The 19,613-nt window shown below is 42.0% G+C and overlaps 1 protein-coding gene across 9 annotated transcripts in view; it reads left to right on the forward strand.

Annotated features, from left to right (window-relative positions):
* PRICKLE2 (prickle planar cell polarity protein 2) overlaps positions 1-19,613 on the forward strand; it is a 321,924-nt gene that overhangs the window by 224,195 nt on the left and 78,116 nt on the right. For all 9 annotated transcript variants that reach the window (XM_025456470.3, XM_025456472.3, XM_025456473.3 and 6 more), the window contains one exon: positions 8,041-8,224. In XM_025456470.3, coding sequence (XP_025312255.1) covers positions 8,041-8,224 — 184 coding nt within the window. The remainder of the gene's footprint in view (positions 1-8,040; positions 8,225-19,613) is intronic.

The raw sequence follows: 19,613 nt of genomic DNA on the forward strand, positions 1-19,613 counted from the left end.
TGCTTATCTGCAATTCCTGATTCTTTCCTACATTAACTGTGTGCTACTTTTTTTTTTTTTTTAAGGATAAGGAATCAGTAAAAGGTTTCCCCCTTTTCCTCTTAGTAAGAATAAAAGAAGTTATTTTTTTGCCTTCAGTGAGCTGGAGTCATGGAAGAATTTAAATACCCAGGACACATCCGTTACATAGCTTTTTGCTATTTGGGTTATTTTATCCCTTTTGTCTTAACAAAAGTGTTTTTTCCCACACCTGATCTCGGCAGCCTGAGGCGCTGCCATGTTGCCACATTCCCATGTGTCCAGTGTTGCACGTTCCTCATGAGTCACTTAGTATGTGATGCTGCTGAGTTGCCCTTTAAGCAGTCTACCCTTTGACCTTTGCATAAAAGTGGCCTGAACCTGATCTGGCTATGGACTTGGGACAGAGAAGCCCATAATACAGGGAAGGTGGAAGGCTGGAAGGACAGATGGCAGGGCTGGCAGCGAGACACCCCTCTGGTGGCTGATGTGGTACTGCCTCTCTCTAGCACTTTGTTACATCCATGCTCTGATCAGTACCCAGCTGAGTGACAGTTGGGCTTAGTGACCTCAGAGTCTAAGACACAGTGGTCAGGAGGGATCACCGTAGGTTCCCTGTAACAGTTTTAAAAATGTGTGCTGCCCAGAGTTCCTGAGTCCATCCGGTGTGTTGGTGGAACACACGTTTCCAGACCATTCCCTGACTCTGGTGTTCCTTCTAACTGAAATGCCAGCAACAGAAGGTGTCCTCTAACTGTGCATCGGAGATGCTGGTAGAAATGCACTTCCTGGGCCTGGTCTCAGATCAATCAAATCTGAGTCTCCAGTTTATCCCAGGCCTCCCCAAGCACCTCCATGTAATGTCTTGGCAACCGGATATGTAATTTCCCATGATTAGAATCAGTATTTATACGCAGAGTTTCATGATTAGGAATTGTTTGTCTTTTAAAAGCCATTGACAGTCTCTCTTTTTTTGGTCTTTCTATCATCTATCAGAATATTGAGCATCTAATTCATATTTTGCTAAGTGCTAGGAATGACCTTGAGCTGTCAAGGGAAGTATGCTTGTTTCCAAACTTACATTCTTGAAATCTTAAGGCCATGAAAATGCCTGGAGTTTGAAAGCAGGTTGAGCTTGAGAGGGGTTAGGCCTCCTCCCCTTACATCAATCTGGGCAGCTGTTTTATATATCGAGTTTTCACATAGGGGTTCTTTTGCAAAAAATGTTTTCCTCTCATTAAAAAAGGAAGGGGGGGGTGAAAGAGAGAAAGCCATTTTTTTTGAAAAAGGACTTAATGATGTTTGCAATGCCATCTGAATCTAGAATCCTGCAGTTGAGGAAACGAACTTGTCAGAATCACATTATAAAGGAGGATCCCTTTTTCCCTTCATCCTATCACTTCTCATACAAAACAAGACATTTGGGTTCTGAGATCAGTGTTGTAAATAATGTGTCAACATTTCCAAGATGAGTCCCTTCCACATACACACACAGGCACCCAGCCTATTTATAATGAATCCTTTCACAGCACTGTAGGTAAATTAATTAGCATAAATTAGTTATTCTCCAAATGGTGTGGCCCTGGGCCCAGATGACCAGAATACTGTGAGATGGTTAGAAAAGAGAGCCTCTGCTGCCCACCAGTCTTGTGTGTTCCATGGAAGAGCAGATTGAGGCCTCTGGATGTGGAAGCAAATACATTAATAGCTTTTGGATTAGGAGGGTTGCAAGGGTGGTTGCCGGGCAGAGGGAGGGAAGGAAGGGGAATGAGGGATCACTGCTCGGAATCCTGCCTTCTTCCTTGGAAACCTGTCATTCACAAACCCAATTATGTGCAGGTAGCATGTCAACTCTGACAGAATGAAACCAATGCACACTTTATATGGCCTTTTTTTTTTTTTTTTAAATGAAATCCTGCTATACTAGCAGGTTCTATTTTCATAAATGTCTTTTTTTTTTAAGCCAAATCATAGATTTCCTCCACACACCCCTGAAGAGCTTTAATCAGTGTGTTGGAAGACAGAGCCATTGGGTGTTGCTATGTACATTTTACCAAGAGGGGGAGAGAGACATGAGGATCAAGAGAAATCCTTATGGCCTATCTCTGACCCTCTGCTCCTTTCTGAGCATCTGGGCCTTGGGTTCCCCATTTGTAAACAGGGGTTATTAGATTAGTCTTTCCAAAGGCTGTCATGGACTCACTCAAAGATTGAAAATTCTTTGCAAATAAAAATGCCTTTCCACGGGAGTGCCTGTTAATTATCAATGAGAAGTAGAAGGCAAGCAGCTAGCAGGGAAAACACATGAGGTCCTCATGGTTTTGATTTAACATTTTGTTTTCTTTTTTCCTTTTTCTTTCTCTTTGATTTTGATATTTCTGAATGTGTTTGTTGTTCAAGGGCAAAAGGGTATTCTGTGGTTGGGGTCAAGTGCACCTTCTGCAGTTAATTGTTGGGGTTTGGGGTCACGTAAATCCTATTTTGAGTCTCTGTTCCGCTCACCATTTTGGGTTTACTTTGAACATGTTGCTTGATCCCTCTGGGCCTTTGCTTTCTTCTCTGGAAAGTGGGGATAATATTTTCTTTCTTGGAGGACTGGTGTACAAATCTGAACTCATGAGTGTAAGGTATGCGTAAGCCCAGTGCTGTGTGTTCTGCCCATGTATGCACCCTCGCAATTCAGATCACCCTCATCCTGATTCACCTTTCTTGTATTCCTGAGCACTTAGCATCTTTAATGTGCTATTTGACCAAATTATTCATTATGTGGATTGCTCAGGTCCCAGGAGGGCAGAGATCATTGTTTTGGTTAGGTATCCCAGGTACAAGAGCAGTGCGTGCCTGGAACATGGTAGGTACTTGATGGTTGTTGAGTGACAAAATAGGCCCTTAGCCATCTCCCCTTTCTCTGTTCTGTTCATAGTTCTACTCAGTGAGATTCATTCTGGATCTGGTTCTGTATTCTGTATTTTGTTATTTTCTTGTCTTTTTTTCTTTTCCTGGGACTTCAGTTCATTAGATTATGTCCTTCAAACATTAAATATTGCACTTTTCCCTGCAGTGCTGAATACATGAGTTGCACAGATCAATATTTTGGAGGCTGAGTTTGGCAAAAAATCTTTTACATTTTGTTTGAAAAGTATGACTTTCTAGTATAAACCATAAGTCACCAAAGAGCCTCCTAAACTTGCTAAAACACACTGAGTTTTTTTTTTTTTTTTCTCTTAAGTCATTAACTGGTATAAAAATAACTGGAGAGGAAAATCCCTGACCACTTCCTAACACCCTTGACTTCTTTACAGTAGCTGGTTAATTAAAGAGTTACTGTTAAAATGGGCTCTGACTATTTTTAAAAGCAGCAGCCAAGGTTTGGAAGAAACCCCTTTGAGTTTGGAGATGCAAACCAGATCCAAGTGTGCATTCTGTCTGTGTATATTTTCGATCTGATGAAAAGCAGGAAGTGGGAGAATCTGACAAGCCTGACTTGGCTGAACTAAACTGATTTTGTTTCTTGAGTACATTTTGGTGTCAAATGTTAGGCATAAGACGTTAATAGAGTGAGGACAAAAACCAACTGATCATCTTAATAGTTGGAAAAAACATTTGACAAAACCCAATACCCTTCTGTCATTAAAAAAAAAAAAAAAACACTCAACAAACTAGCATAGAAAGAATCTTCTTCAACTTGATAAAGGGCATCTACAAAAAGCCTAGAGCTAAATAATACTTGATGGTGAAAGATTGGATGTTTTTCCTTAAGATCAAGAACAAGACAAAGATATCTGCCACTGCCACTTCTGTTGACCGTTGTGCTGAAGGTTGTAGCCAGGGCAATAAGGCTGTAGCCAGGGCAATAAGGCAAGACAAAGACATAAAAGGTATCAAATTGGAAAAGAAAGAATAAAACTATCTCCATTTGTAGATGACATGATCTTGCATATGGGAAATGCTAAGGAATACAAACACATACACCATACTCTTAAAACTGAAAAAAACTAGTTCAACAAGATCGTATGATGGAAGATCAATGTACAAGCATTCTTGGTGTTTCTATACCATAACAATGTGAAAAGGAAATTAAGCAAACAATTTTACAATAGCATTAAAAGAATAAAATACTTGGGAATAAACTTAACAAAAAATATGTAAGACTCATGACAGAAAACCATAAAATAGCATTGAAAGAAACTAAAATAGACTGAAATAAATGGAAAGACATCTTTCGTTCATGAATTGGAAGATCTAATATTGTTAAGATAGCAGTATTCTCAAAATTGATCTCTAGATTCAGTGCAATTCCTGTTGGAATCCCAGCTAGATTTTTTGCAAAAAACGGGCAAGTTAATCCAAAATTCATATTTTATGATACAAATGCCAGGGACCTAAGAGAGCCAACACAATTTTTTTTAAGGACAAAGCTGGACAACTCATATTCACAATTTCAAAACCTACTGCAAAACTACAGTAATGAAGACAGAGTGGTAATGGCATAAGGTAGACAGAGAACTCAATGGACTAGAACTGAAAATCCAAAAATAAACTCTTACATTTATGATCAACTGATTTTTGACAAAGACACCAAGACAACCCAAAGGAAAAAGAATCGAGTTTTTAACCAATGGTGCTAAGACAGTTGAATAACTACATGAGTATGAAGTTGGACTCCTAACTTACACCATGCATGAAAACCAATTCAAAATGGAATATAGACCTAAATATAAGAGCTAAAGCTGGGGATCCTTGGGTGGCTCAGCGGTTTGGCGCCTGCCTTCAGCCCAGGGCGTGATCCTGGAGTCCCGGGATCAAGTCCCACATCAGGCTCCCTGCGTGGAGCCTGCTTCTCCCTCTGCCTGTGTCTCTGCCTCTCTCTTTCTTTCTCTCCCTGTGTCTCTCATGAATAAATAAATAAAATATTTTTTTAAAAAGAGCTAAAGCCATAAACATCTTAGATGAAAACATAGGAGTAAATCTTTATGAATTTGAGTTAGACAAGGTTTCTTAGATGTGACACCAAAAGCACAAAGCATAGCAGAAGACTTTATCAGAATAAGAAACTTTGGTGCTTCAGTAGTCATATCAAGAATGTGGCAACCAGGGGCGCCTGAGTGGTTCAGTTAAGTATCTGACTCTTGATTTTGGCTCAGGTCATGATCTCAGGGTTGTAAGATCAGACTCTGCATCAGGCTCCATGCTGCTTAAGATTCTCTTCTTTCTCTGCCCCCCCCCCCAATACAAATAGATAAATTAGTTAGTTAGTTAATTAATTAAAATAAAATCCCAAAGGCCTATGTTTTTTAAAAAAAAAAGAACAGACTTGGAAGTGTTCATACAATTAAAAAAAGAAGTGAAGACCACCCACAAAATGGGAGAATATTTTTACAAATCTTATTTCTGATAAAGGACTTATATTCAGAAATATATATATATAAAGAATGCTTATAATTCAACAAGAAAAAGACAACAATTTTAAAAATGGACTAAGACTTTTTTTTTTAAGATTTTATTTATTTATTCATAGAGACACACGGGGATGGGGCGGGGGGGGGGAGGCAGAGGGAGAAGCAGGCCCCATGCAGGGAGCCTGACGTGGGACTCGATCCTGGGTCTCCAGGATCACACCCCAGGCTGCAGGCGGCGCCAAACCGCTGCGCCACCAGGGCTGCCCGGACTAAGACTTTCAATGGACACTTCTCCAAAGAGGAGAAGTGTATTTAATAAAAATAATAAAAATTTAATTTAAAAAAAGTGTATTTAATAAAATAAAAAGATGCTCAGTATCATTAGCTATTAATGAAGTACAAATCAAAACCACAATAAGATGGACACTTCTCCAAAGAGGAGAAGTGTATTTAATAAAAATAATAAAAATTTAATAAAAAGAAGTGTATTTAATAAAATAAAAAGATGCTCAGTATCATTAGCTATTAATGAAGTACAAATCAAAACCACAATGTCACTCCACACCCACTAGGATGGAAACAATGGAAAGATATTAACAAGTGTGGCAAGGATATAAAGAAAATAAAACAGTCATTCATTAATGGTGGGAATATAAAAACGGTGCAGCTATTTCTGAAAAACAGTTTGACAGTTCCTCAAAATGTTAAACATAAGGTTACCATATGACCTAGCAATTCTACTCCTGGATATATACTCAAGAAAATTGAAAACCTGTGTTCACACAAAAACACTTGTATATAAATATTTAGAGCAGTATTATTCACAAAAATAAAAATAGTGGAAATAATCCAAATGTCCAACTGATGAATGGATGAACAAAATGTAATATATCCATTCTCTGGAATATTATAATGCAATAAAAAGGAAGGAAGGATTGTCACATGCTACAACATGAATTAATCTTGAAAACATCCTACTCTGTAAAAGAAGCCAGTTTCAAAAAACTACATATTGCATGATTCCATACATATGCCTTTCTAGAACAGGCAAAGCCACATAGAGACAAAAAAAAAAAAGAAAAAAAAAAACAGATAAGTGGTTGTCAGGGCCTGGGGTTGAAGGGGAGAGGATTGTGGAAAGTCACTGCTAACGTGCCTTGGGTTTCTTTTGGGATGATGAAAACATTCTACCATTAAATAGTGGTGAGAGTTTTAAACTCTGTGAATGTCTAAAAGCCAGTGATTTGTACATTTTAAAATGATGACCTTTATGGTACAGGAATTCTATCTTAACAAAGCTGTTGTCAAAAAATTAGGCATATGTGGGGATTCTGAACCCTCTCATTGCCTCAATAAGATGCTACTGAAACTAATCATAAAGATCTGAGTACCACGTAGAACAGCTCATTTTCTAAAAATTTTCCTCCTTGATTTCTTTTTCTTCTCTTTTTCATTGGTAGAAGCTAGAAATGCTTTTGTACTGCTGACATCAACCTTTTTACTGCTTCATCATTTTTGTAGCCATGGAAAAGGGAACAGATGGTAACCTTAAAAGAGAAATGTTCAACTTTGGGGAGAGATTTTATCTTTGGCTGCTACCTTTTGAAATAATTCACATGCATGATCCTCTTATACTGTATTTAAAAAAAAAAAAAAAACAACCAATGTGGGAAAGATTTGGGTTTCTGATTGGAATTTCAAACCTATGGGGATATTTACTAGAGGTGAAAATGTCTTTCCCATGAGATCTTAGGGCCAGATTTGTTTGGTGGGAAAATATATTCTTACTCTTTTTCTTAAAGAAAACCTCCCGGGCAGTTCTCTTTAAAACCTTCCAGAGCTGGTCGCTCAGTGGTTTAGCGCCACCTTCAGCCCAGGGCGTGATCCTGGAGACACAGGATCGAGTCCCACGTCAGGCTCCCTGCATGTCTCTCTGTGTCTCTTGTGAATAAATAAATAAAATATTTAAAAAAAAAAAAAAAAACTTCCAGGGCAGCCCGGGTGGCTCAGCGGTTTAGCGCCACCTTCAGCCCAGGGCGTGATCCTGGAGACTGAGGCTCGAGTTCCACATCCAGCTCCCTGGATGAAGCCTACTTCTCCCTCTGCCTGTGTCTCTGCCGCTCTCTCAGTGTCTCTCATGAATAAATAAGTAAGATCTTAAAAAATAAAATAAAACCGCCTAAGCTTCTAGGAAATGCAAATGGTATGTTGTCAGCATTTGTTAAATCCCCTGGTAATATTTCTGATCATCATATGTATTATGTCGATTTAATTACTATTCTAGTTAAAATTGTAGTCATGGTCCCTATCCAGTGCTCTAATAAAAGATATTTTGACATTATTTTTGGGATATTGATTTAGAAGAAGAGGTGGGAGTCCATGTTCAAATATTCTCATCAGGCTTACCTGGTGGCCTCTGACCTTTCGTGACATTTCCACATGTGCAGCACCACACCTTCAAGAAGACAGGCATGCTGTGGAGTACCGCTTTAGATGCTCTTGCCAAAAGCCAGTTGCCAAGGAATGTGTTTATGGTTTTGGATCCAAGGGCTGGTGACTGGCAGCCAGATGATCAATGGTTTCTTTTACCTTCCTTCTTACCTCCTACCTTTGCTGCTTGCAGGAAGATCTGCCTACACTGCAAGTGCCCTCAGGAGGAGCACATGGTGACAGTGATGCCCCTAGAGATGGAGAAGACTGTCAGCAAACTCATGTTTGACTTCCAGAGGAACTCCACATCAGATGACGACTCGGGCTGTGCCTTGGAGGAGTACGCTTGGATCCCGCCGGGGCTGAAGCCTGAACAGGTACCATTCCTGATGGGGAGGGCAAGTGTGGTTTGGGCTGTTTTTCTTTGTCCTGCTCGTCCTTCTTCATTCCAGTTCAGAAGGAAGAGTTCATTTTGCTGATTCAGACAAGTGGCTGGGGCTCCACGGGTTGGCGACATCTGGGGCACCAGTGGGTACTGAAGAAGAGAAAAGAAACTGAGTCCTGTGTGGGCCATTGCTCATTTGTTCTGGGTTGCTATTATTCACTGTCAACAGAAGATGGAAACTTCTCAGAAATGTTGGCTTTGAGACATTAGGGAGGGAGACTTGATTTTTGGAGAGGGAAAGGGAGTGCTACATTGGCCAATAGTCTTAATGATTCTTTGTTAAAGGAGAGTGAGGAAATAAGGATTTGCCTTATTCCTCCCAGTGATATATGCTGTGTTTAATTCTAAGTTCAGCCTTGCTTTACAAAGAAAGACATTGGCATTTCCTGAAATATTTGGCAATACCTACAGGCCATAAGTATTATTGGCTCGATTAGATGAACTTTGTTTCTTTCACTGCATTTTTCTCAATAGTATATACACTCTTCGCTTTGTATTTCTATACTTGGGGTTTTCTCTTTCACCAACCTTCTGTTGGTTTAGAAACTGGACACTTTTCATGGTCCTGGAGAGCTCCACCCCTATTTTTGCCTTGTGACACAGAAGATGGCTTTCTCTAGTGATCTTTCCCTATGGCTGACAGAATGTTTTGAAGCTTAAAATACCCCAAAATTTTGATGTCAGGAACTTTCAGGATGATAAGTCTTCCAGGAAATGTTCTTTGTGATTAGGCAAGGCTGAAGAATTTGCAAACAACTCAAGAATGGACCCTCAGTAACATCCCTTTGGCCATTTCTCATTCTCTTCTTCTAGTATTTGAGAGCACAAACTGGCACCTGAAATCAAGTACACAGGCAGGATTTGCTTAGCTAGAAAAGTATTATTTAAAATTTTGAATTAGGGGGAGGTGGGCAGGGGGTTGGGGTGACTGGGTGATGGGCACTGAGGGGGGCACTTGGCGGGATGAGCACTGGGTGTTATGCTATATGTTGGCAAATTGAACTCCAATAAAAAAAATTAAAATAAAATTTTGAATTAGTTACTAATTCTTAAAAATTAGGAATTTTTATGTAGAAATTCATATCGATGTCTGAAGAACTGAAGATCTGGCATCTCATCCCTGCAAGGATTGGTGCTGGCCAGTTAGCTGAGCGCTGGCCATTCTTTCTAGGCAGTTGGATCTCTCTAGGTCACCCAGCCACTTTGTGTTACCTTCCTAAGCTCTGAAGACATTTCATTTTTTGTGATCTCTTTTCTCATTCTTCTAAGGAAGAAAATGTTATAGAACAGAAAACATTCTCAGAAAATAATCTCCACGAGGATTTGGGGAGTTCTGTGTTGAGATATTAGCTGCAAGAAATAAGAACATTTTCTCTCAGTTTGCAGGTTGTTATATCTTTATTTCCTTCTGTTTTGGTGAAGATGGTATTATTAAAGAGTAAGCTTCAGAAGAATGAGAGTATTTGATTGAGTTTGTCTGAACACTCAAAAGAGGTGGTGGATGACTGAATATCTTTGTTTGACATCACCATTCTGCTGCCAGTGTTTGAGCATGGAGTTTTCACACCTAGATACATCTGTGAGCTTGTTTCATTTTCTTGCTAACCTCATTTCCAGCAGCTTCTAAGAGACCCATCTTTCTTTTGTTCACATTGCTTTCTACTAAAAACTGGCCCCTGAAATTCTGAAGTTAAGCTATTTGGGGTTTCCTGCTTATGTAGAAGACCATGAAACATTATTCTGAGATTTTCAGATGCAGGGAAAAATTTCTGTTGGCTTAAGAGAACAGACAGTTGCAGAAGCTGGTGTCTTGGTTCAGTTCACAATTCCAAAAGTGAATGCGGATAGTGTTTTTGAGGGCCGCTTGACTCATCCAAAATGAACGTTTTGGGGAAACAAAAACCAACTTTCTTTGATTTGTTTGACAGAAAACAATTAATGCTATTAAACAAATGGTTTTAATTATGTCCATTGAAAGGATATTCCCATCTCTTATAATTCTGCTATTCCTTGGATGGTTTTCTCTATTCCCTGAATTTATTCAAACCTATGTGACACAGATGGTTAGGAAGGGCAGTTGTTCTCTAGAGAGAGACTCTCTCTTCAAGCTGTTTGAAGGGCTGTATATTTGCCTAATAAAAAAGGAGTCTGTATTTAAAGGTATTTGAAGGGATCATGCTGCATAAGAGAAATGGGGTTCAAATTTTAAAATTACGAGATCTTTTAAAATCTATTACTTATGGAACTACTTATAGATTTAAAGATTTTTTAAAAGCTGTGTAGAATGTTTTAAGATTAGACAAATTTGAAACCCTGAATGCCTTTCACTAAAAATTCTGATGTTTAATATCATGTTTAGTTGTCTCTGATTTAAGAAACTTCATTTTTCTATCAAGAGAAATTACAATGAAAGTTGAATGCTTTGTGCCACAGGCGAAATACTAAAGACCAGTTAGGGTTGAGAGTAATGTGCTTTCATTTCTGGTAGAAACCTTTCATTTTACTCCCTGATCATGGGGTTGGTAATATACTTTCAGGTGATACTCTTTATTATTCTATTTCTTCTGAGAAATGCCTTCAATTAAATATAATGCACACGGAAGTCACCTCCCACTTAGGGAGGTGTTTTTGAATAGGGGCATTTAATTTCATAAAAACCTACTACTGCAAAACCCAACCATCTTAAAGTAATGTGAAAAGTGATAAATATAATAGATGATGCCAGAAAGGAAGAGCATTTATGCTGTGATTCTTAATGACTGGCCTAAAAAGTCATGAGTGAGGTTGCTCCGATCCTCCCCCCTTTGTTCACTTCTGATGTTTCTATGACATCAGAAAGCCCTCCAGTACCTGAACTGTCCTAATTGCCCATCCAGTTTCTTTAAAGCTCCAGTTTGTCTTCAAATCAGTTTATAGTATGTGCCCCATCTTATAGAGCTGTTATTGTGATAAATTTACAGTAGATGGTACTTCAGAAAAAAAATTGGAGGATTTTTAACAAGCCATGAGACAAGCAAATGGTGGCCACCTGGGTGGTTCAGTGGTTGAGGGTCTGCCTTTCGCTCAAATTGTGGTCCTGGGGTCCTGGGGTTGAGTTCTGCATTGGGCTGCCCACAGGAAGCCTGTTTATCCCTCTGCCTGTGTCTCTGCCTCTCTCTCTCTGTGTGGGTCTCTCATGAATAAAGAAATAAAATCTTTGAAACAAAAGAAAAGAGAGGCAGGCAAATGGTGAACATGATTTCTGTACCTGAGCACTATTGGAATTCTGGGCTGGATAATTCTTTGCTGTTGGGGCTATCCTGTGCAGTGTAGGATGACTAGCAGTTTCCTTGTCTTCTACTCATGAGATACCAGAAGCACACAACACCTGTTCCTCTAGACTTTGAGGTGACCCAACCTCTCTCCAGGCAGTGCCCAGTGATCCTGGGGGTTAGGTTGGGCACCCCAGTTGAGAACCACTGAATGAAAGTGATGTTGAAACCTAAAGGATCTGTCAGCAAAAATTCTGGCCCAATCAAAACATAAAATTCTGACTCACATCAGCAGACATTTGTTTGAGTACCTACCATGTTCTAGCTCCAGTTTAATAGCTGCTCCCTTGTAACAGGGTCAAGTATTTGGCAGAGGGAAAACATGGTGATTCCTTGCTGCTTGAACAGGGGCCAGTGCTCTCCGAACAGACCCCATGGTGCTCAATAAGACAAAAGAAGAATCTGAGTGTTATGAGGAGCAGGCAGTGGTGGGTGGGTCACCTTTTGTTCTCCAAAACAGAAATCGCTTTTTGATTAAGGAAAGCTGGCTTATTGGAAAACAAACAAACAAACAAACCAGAAAGAAGAGAAAATATAAAACACCTAAGGAAGTGGATCAAAATCCTCCATCATTCCACCAATCCAGGAGTATTGTTTTGTAACCTTTATTGTATGCATGTAGCAAGTATCTTTGTAATAGGAGTACTTTCTGTTTTGTTTTGGACAAAAATGTGATGACGCTGTCCACTTACTCTGACTTTTGTTTCACTTCATGTATTATGAACATTTTTTGGTATCCGTGTATTTAGATCCAACTTATCCTTTCGGAGGTTGTCTGGTCTTCACTGATATTTTCTAACCTGGAAAGGTACCATCCACCACTAGGGAGCATTTGGAAATGTATGTTCAGAAGGGGGTACTTTGTCAAAATAACTCTACTAGCATTAAAATGGGTAGAGGCTTGGATGCTTAACATCCTGATAATTACCAGATGATTCTGCGCAAAGCAGCAGCCACCCCTCCCGAATGCCAAGAGTACCACCCCTGAGCCAAAGGTCTATTTTTGACTGTGTGCCTTGTTGGCAGCTTTCTTCCACATTAAATAAGATGGGCAGTAGCCCTCCGTCTTGCACATTCGCCTATTCCTCACAATTCTTAGAGGCAGAATGGTCTCATGTAAACCTTTTTAAGGCTTTTGATTTATGGTGACAAACTGCTATCTGGAAAGTTAACTAACTGGTAAGTCCTCTGGGTAGACAGTCTTCATTACGACCATGTCAATTTGGTTTTTTTTTTTTTTTTCTTTTTTCTGTTAATTCTACTCATTACTCCATGCAAACCTGAAGAGACCATCAGGTTGTGTCTCCTGAGTTGTGTCTCCTTTCCATCCATGTTTTGGATGCTCTAGGGATCTGTGGAAGATTCTCAAATATGGAGGCACCAATCCTTGGTACTCCAAACATTAGTAATATCACCTTGACCTTTACTGTGGTTTTGCTCATAAAGAGTGGTGATTCAGTTACTTCTCCAGAAGTACTTGCACATCAAACCAACATAGGAAAGATGAAGATATCAGGGGTAATTGTCTGATGTTTGGCTTTTTTTTCTTTCTTTTTCTTTTTTAAGATTTTATTTATTTGAGAGAGAGGAAGGGAGAGAGAGCATGAGCAGGGTGGAGAGACAGAGGGAGAGGGAGACGCAGGCTCCCCACTGAGCAGGAAGCCTGACACAAGGCTCGACCCCAGGACCCCAGAATCATGACCCGAGCCAAAGGCAGACACTTAACTGGCTGAGCCACCTAGGTGCGTCTGAGCCACCCAGGTGCCCCTGATGTTTGACTTTCATAGTATTCCACAACATGTGGCAAAGCAGACCATCCAGTAGTACCTACAGGAGGGGGTGAATTAGTTGGTTTTGAGCTCTATGTAAGTCTACAACATCTCTCTTAGAGGTACATAAAATTCTGTGTTTGACTTTCAAGGCAGTGACTTTTGCTCATCCATCAAGTATCAGATTAAATGTGTTTCCTCAGGGAGCTTCTGTGGCCATTTTCTACTTCCAACAGAAGATTAGGTCCCCAGTTACATACTCTGTAGCAATCACTGCTACTACTACTTAAGACTTTTCAAAAAAAAAAAAGACTTTTCAAACATAATTAGATACTTACTGGTGTAATTATCTGTTTGATATTTGCCTCCTCCACTCTGCTCTAAGATCCAAGAGGGCTGGGATCGTGTCTGGTTTGTTCTTCAGGAATCCTCCACCTCCTAGCACAGAGCCTGACCATGGCAGCCACCCAGCTAATAGTTGATAAGAGACAGGCAGATGACTGGGGTCCTCTGCAGAAGCAGAAAGGCTCAGGATAAAAAGTCTTCAAAATGTTCTTCTACATTAAGGATGGTTCTGTATCAATTTTTCCTACTCCCCTAACCATCTCGATTACTTCAGAGTTTTCTCAGCCAACAAGGGGCAGGAGATGGGTGGCCTCTCATGAAGGACTGTGCTCTAACACACACATGAAGCAGCACTGCTAGCTCCAAGACCCAGATCTGGAGCCAGGTGGAAAGAGCCAAGGGCCTGGCAGGGAGTCACTTGTGTCCCAAATGTAGGGAGCCCTTTGGGAGCCACAGGGTGAAGAGGAAGCAGCGTGGTCCAGAGGGAAGAACCTCACCTCTAGAGTCAGACCCAACTGGCTGCTGCTCCCTCTCTTTCTGGCCTCAGCAAGGATGTTTGGCTTCCAAAAGCCTTGGTTTTCTGATGATGGTGATGATGGTGATGATGATGATGATGATGATGACGATGACGACGACAACAACAGTGCGGAAAATTATTAACACCTGTTATTTGCCCACTAGTTTTTAACTTTGCTTACATGATCCTGTTTCATTCTGGAAACAGCCTTATTTGGTAATTATTATTCCTGCCTATGTTTCGGAGATGAATAAAGCAAGGCTCAAAGAAATTAAAACACATGCCCGCGGTCACACAGCTGAGCAACAGAGACAGATTCAGCCTCAGGCAACCCGACCTGCGTACCGATACTCTCAGAGCTGTGGGCCACAGGAGCTGCTCTGGGTCCCGAATGAGGGATGCACACAGAAGGTGCTAGATAAAATGGTTGTCACCTTACTGCCCTTCCTGTGAAGCTGTGGTGACACGGATGACTATTGCCCCGAGCAGGCAGGAGGAGGGGGGAAGGGATCTTTAAGCCACCAGGACAGGGGAAGGTTAGGTGGGGGTGGAGGAGGTGAGTGGAGCATAGGCTTAGCAGGAGTCCTAGATCCCTTCCCAGCCTTCTCAAGGACTTCAGTAAAATCATTTTTAATTCTGCAATACAGAGGCCTTCCTGTTCCCTGGGTTGTCTGCTGTGTGAGTGTTGTAAAGGTGCACCGTCTTTCTGATGAAGTTCTGGCTCCACTCAGCCAGAGCAACTTGGACAGGGCCCACCTGGAGCCACCCGACCATGCGAATTCTCTCATGCACCCAGCAGGTTTCTGGGCTGCCTGCTGATAAAAACAGCTCTGCCGCCCACTTCCCTCCATGCCTGAGGAGGTCTCCTGCAACATCCCGGTCACCAGGCCTGGGAGGAGTGAGTCCCTGGGGCATCTTCTGTAGGCTGCTCTGAGTGCAAAGAGAGCCTTTCCAAGAAGAATATTCTACAAATCAACCCACCCTCACCCCCCCACCCCCCCACCCCCACCCCACTCCCCGGGAATCAACAGGTCAGCAGGAGGCATCACTCCTGGTCTGGCCTCTCTTTGTCACTTAGAGCATTTTTAGGACCTGTCTCTAACGAGTGAGCTTGGCAGTGTTCCACGGGATTGCATTCCCCCCTGAGATTGTGGATTGCATTCCTCCTGAGAGTGTATGGAGTGAATCAGAGAGTATGCTGGAGAATTTTGTCGAAAGGAAATAGCAGTTGGGCTTTTTTCATGCACTCATTCACTTATCCAAGAGATACTAGCATTTAGCTATTATGCTTCAGGCACTACTTTAGGCACTAAGGATAAAACAGTAAACAAGATAATTAAGGTTTCTACTAGATTGTAGTTGCAAGGGGGTGGGTGTTAGAGACATAAATTAGAAAATAAATCAATGTTCAAGATAATCCAAGATCAAAAAAAAGATAATCCAAGACTCTGATAAGTGAAAAAACAATGATGTTAATAATGGCGATATGAACATTTGGCATCAGGCATTACCCTAGGTGCTTTACAAGTTGTGTCCCAGTTAATCCATACCATGAAGAAAATACAGCAACTTCTGTGATAATGGATGTGGGCTGGAGTGTTGGAGGGACCAGCTAATCTAGACCAATTGGTCAGGAACGGCCTCTCTGGGGAGGTGGTATTTGAACTATTGCTGAAGGACATGAAGAAGCCGGGCATGCAAAGATCTAGCTTCACAGATGGTACACGACCCACTTGTATGAAGCTCAGAAGTGAAACAAAATCGCTACCAACTTTGTATTTGCTTGAAGATATTGGGCAGGGGGTCATGAACGGCTTGGGGAGAGATGAATGGAGCCCATGCAGTGTCCAGCTCTCGCCAAGGCATCCAAGGATGTGAAGGCTGCAAAACCCCACTGTCTTTTTGGTTGCCCCATCACACCTATCACCACCTTGATGTTTCTGCCTGCAGGTGAAAATAAGGCAACAGAGGGCCCCCATATGGATACTCCCTGTAGGTTTATGTCTGCGCGTTTTGTCAGATGCCCTAACCTTCTCAAATCTGAGCCTGTTGGTGGGAGTCTCACATTGTCTTGTCCACTGCCTGTGCTTGGTGCCTAAAATAATGTCTGATACATACTACTCATTCAGTAAACAGATGTCACCTGAAAAAACAATTGCATCTACTCCTTGTACAAAATATCCCTCCCTTTTGCAGGGAATATCTTGCCACCCAGAGGGGATCAGACACTCGACCAGGTTGCCACAGGTAATAAAGGGCAGAACCACGATTCACACCAGCTGTCTTTGCAACTCCAGTGCCTGTTGGGGCTCTTCCTCCTCCACCCCTCTTTCTTCTGTGGCGATCCACCCAGGATATCAGATCCAAGGAAGCAGACTTGGCATGTGTTAGAAGAGCAGGCAACGTGTGCCACACAAGGCTCTTTCATTCTTAGGGGAGGGACGTTTCTCCTAATCTCAGGTTGACTCTGGTGACTAAGGGATTCTTTTCTCCACCTCCTGTTGCTCCATCATTGCAGGAAGCAGGAAACTTCAAAGGCTGATTTTCCCCATCAACAATCTCTGTTTATCTCTGGCTCCTCTCCCGCTCTCATTCTGGCTGACAGCCCACATGGTGAGAACCACATTTCCTCTACTTCGCGCTGTGGCCCTCGTGTTCCTAGGCAGTATCACATACCTGGGCACTCAACAGTGATACTCATTCATTCAGCTTATGTTAATGGAGTGCCAACTGTATGCCAGGCAATGAGAGGCAGCCGTGAACAAACAAGTATCCCTGCCCTTCTAGAGTTGGCATGAGAGCAAAGGCTATGGACAAATTAGCAATTTGTCTGTACAAGTGAATGAGACACTTTTAGAAAATGATTCGTGCTGGAAAAGCAATAAAAATGGGAGATACGATTTAGAGCCAGAGAGGACATACTTTTTCTTGAAGAGCCATAGAGTAAATATTTTAGGCTTTGGAGGACATATAATCTCTGTCTCAAATACCCAATGCTGATATTGTAGTGGGAAAGCCGTCATAAACAGTATGTAGATGAAGAGGCATGGCCAGATAACGATAAAACTTTATTTACAAAAATAGTCAGCAGGCCTGATTCGACCCAAAGGCTGTAGTTTGCTGGTCCCTGATTTAGAGAAGCTACTTTAGATGGGGTAGCCAAGGAAGGCCTCTCTGAAGAGATGACATTTGAGCTGAGTTTTCCTTAGAATGATGGTTAGAGGGGATCCCCAGGTGGCTCAGCAGTTTGGCGCCTGCCTTTGGCCCAGGGCGTGATCCTGGGGACCCGGGATCAAGTCCCACATTGGGTTCCCTGCATGGAGCCTGCTTCTCCCTCTGCCTGTGTCTCTGCCCCCCCCGCCCCCCTGTGTGTCTCTCATGGATAAATAAATAAAATCTTTAAAAAAAAAAAAAAAAAAAAGAATGATGGTTATTTTACCCACATTTTGTCAGCCAGTCCAGTGGTTTTCAAAGTATGGTTCCTATACCAGCAGTGTTAACACCACCTAGGTACTTATTTAAAAATGCATATTCCCAGGCTCTGTCCCAGCCCTAGTGAACCAGAACTCTGAAGGTAGGCTAATTTTTTTTTTTTTTTTGACAAGGATTTCAGGTGTTTCTGATATGTGCCGAAGTTTGAGAACTGCTGCTCTAGGGTAATGGAAAAGCCAATGTTAGAAATATATGGAGCCAAATCTTGGCTCTACCAGTTATTAGCTATAGCTATGGACCTGGAGTGCCCTGAGCTTCACTCACTCTGAATGTAAAATGAAGAGGCTTATACCCAAGTCTGAAGTAGCTGTGACTACAGACTAATTCAGTTTCTCTCTAAAGACCCTAAAAGATGCTGACCCATAGTTGATCCTTATTGAGTGGCAGCTACTGTCATCACTAAGGTCATTATTTGGGTCTTCAAGATGTTGCAGCAGAGTTAGTTGCCTGTGGATAATAACAGGGAATGAGCCCCAGAAGCTATTCCCTTCCATCTCCAGCATCTTGCCCCTGACCCACGTCTCTTGAATATGGCCTGAATACAAGGCTGTTTGTTTGTTTGTTTTAAAATTTTATTTATTTATTCATGAGAGACAGAGAAAGAGAGGCAGAGGCATAGGCAGAGGGAGAAGCAGGCTCCATGCAGGGAGCCCGATGTGGGACTGGATCCCAGGACTCCAGGATCACATGCCTCTAGGTTGAAGGCAGACCCTCAACTGCTGAGCCACCCAGGCATCTGCCAAGGCTGTTCGTTAAAGGAGAATTCAGGATGTTTTCAAAATCCTTTCGTTGATCCTGTTCCTCAGCTTTCCCCTTGGCCTGTTAACCCAGAAATTGCTCTGGTCTCTGTTACTGTAGAACCATGAGCTTTACAGCTGTGACTCACTCCTGGGCTGGGGCCACGGTACCAACAACCAGTTTTGCCATTCATTTTCGGGCTATTGACAGTTTGTTCTCTTTAATGTGTGAAGCTATTTATGTCAAGAGGGATGGGGGCTGGCAGCTCTGGGGGAAGGGAGAGAAGAATGACAAAGTGGTTCATCTCTCTAGGCCTGCTGGGTGGTCCTGGTTCCTAAGAAGGGAATGTACAATCAAATCAGCCCTCTAAGAATGCCACAAACACCATTATTAGACTCACCAGCCGTTTGTACCACCATCTTCATTTCATTATTCTATCAGTGCATGCTGAGCTCAAAAATGGAATTTCATGGCTGCAGTGGGATGCATGGCTCTCCAACTGGATTGGATTAAATTTCTTCTAAGCGGCCTCTCCTACGTTCACCTTTGCTGTCACTCATCCTTATGCTTTCTGAGCAGTGTGAGAGGTGAGTGGGGAAGGGAGGTAGAAGGAGGCCCCAGAGCGATCTCCCGCACAGTTCTCAGGATACCAGTCACATGAACGATGGATGCTGTGTTGATCTTGGCTCCAGAAATGCACTGACATCATCACATGGCAATGGGAAATATGCCTGTGTGCAGTATTCAATAAAACTGCCTGTTAATGAACTTGTTTTCAATGGAGCTGTCAGAGATGGGGCTAGAAGCTGGGTTCAGGCTTCAGGGCCTCTACTAGATCAAATCAGCAGCCTTGTGGCCAGGTTCCATGAGCAGGGCCTTGTCAAGACTTGTGTGTAGAGTGTGATGCCTGGAGAAACCAAGACTCCTTTGCAAACATAGTAAAGGAGAGCTGCCTTTGGGGTTTCTAGCTCTCAAGATGGATGGCCCAGCCTTTACATAAAGCATTCTGGGATCCTTAGGATGGCAAGTAGGCCCTGGGACTTGGACTTCCTGCCTGAATTCACAGCTGCCCACACTTTCTGTGGACTGAGTGGCCTACCCCGTGAGTGGATGTGACAGTTGATTTACTATCAGGATGATCTCTGCCTT

Source organism: Canis lupus, chromosome 20 (assembly GCF_003254725.2).
Source record: "Canis lupus dingo isolate Sandy chromosome 20, ASM325472v2, whole genome shotgun sequence".
Classification (NCBI taxonomy): domain Eukaryota; kingdom Metazoa; phylum Chordata; class Mammalia; order Carnivora; family Canidae; genus Canis; species Canis lupus.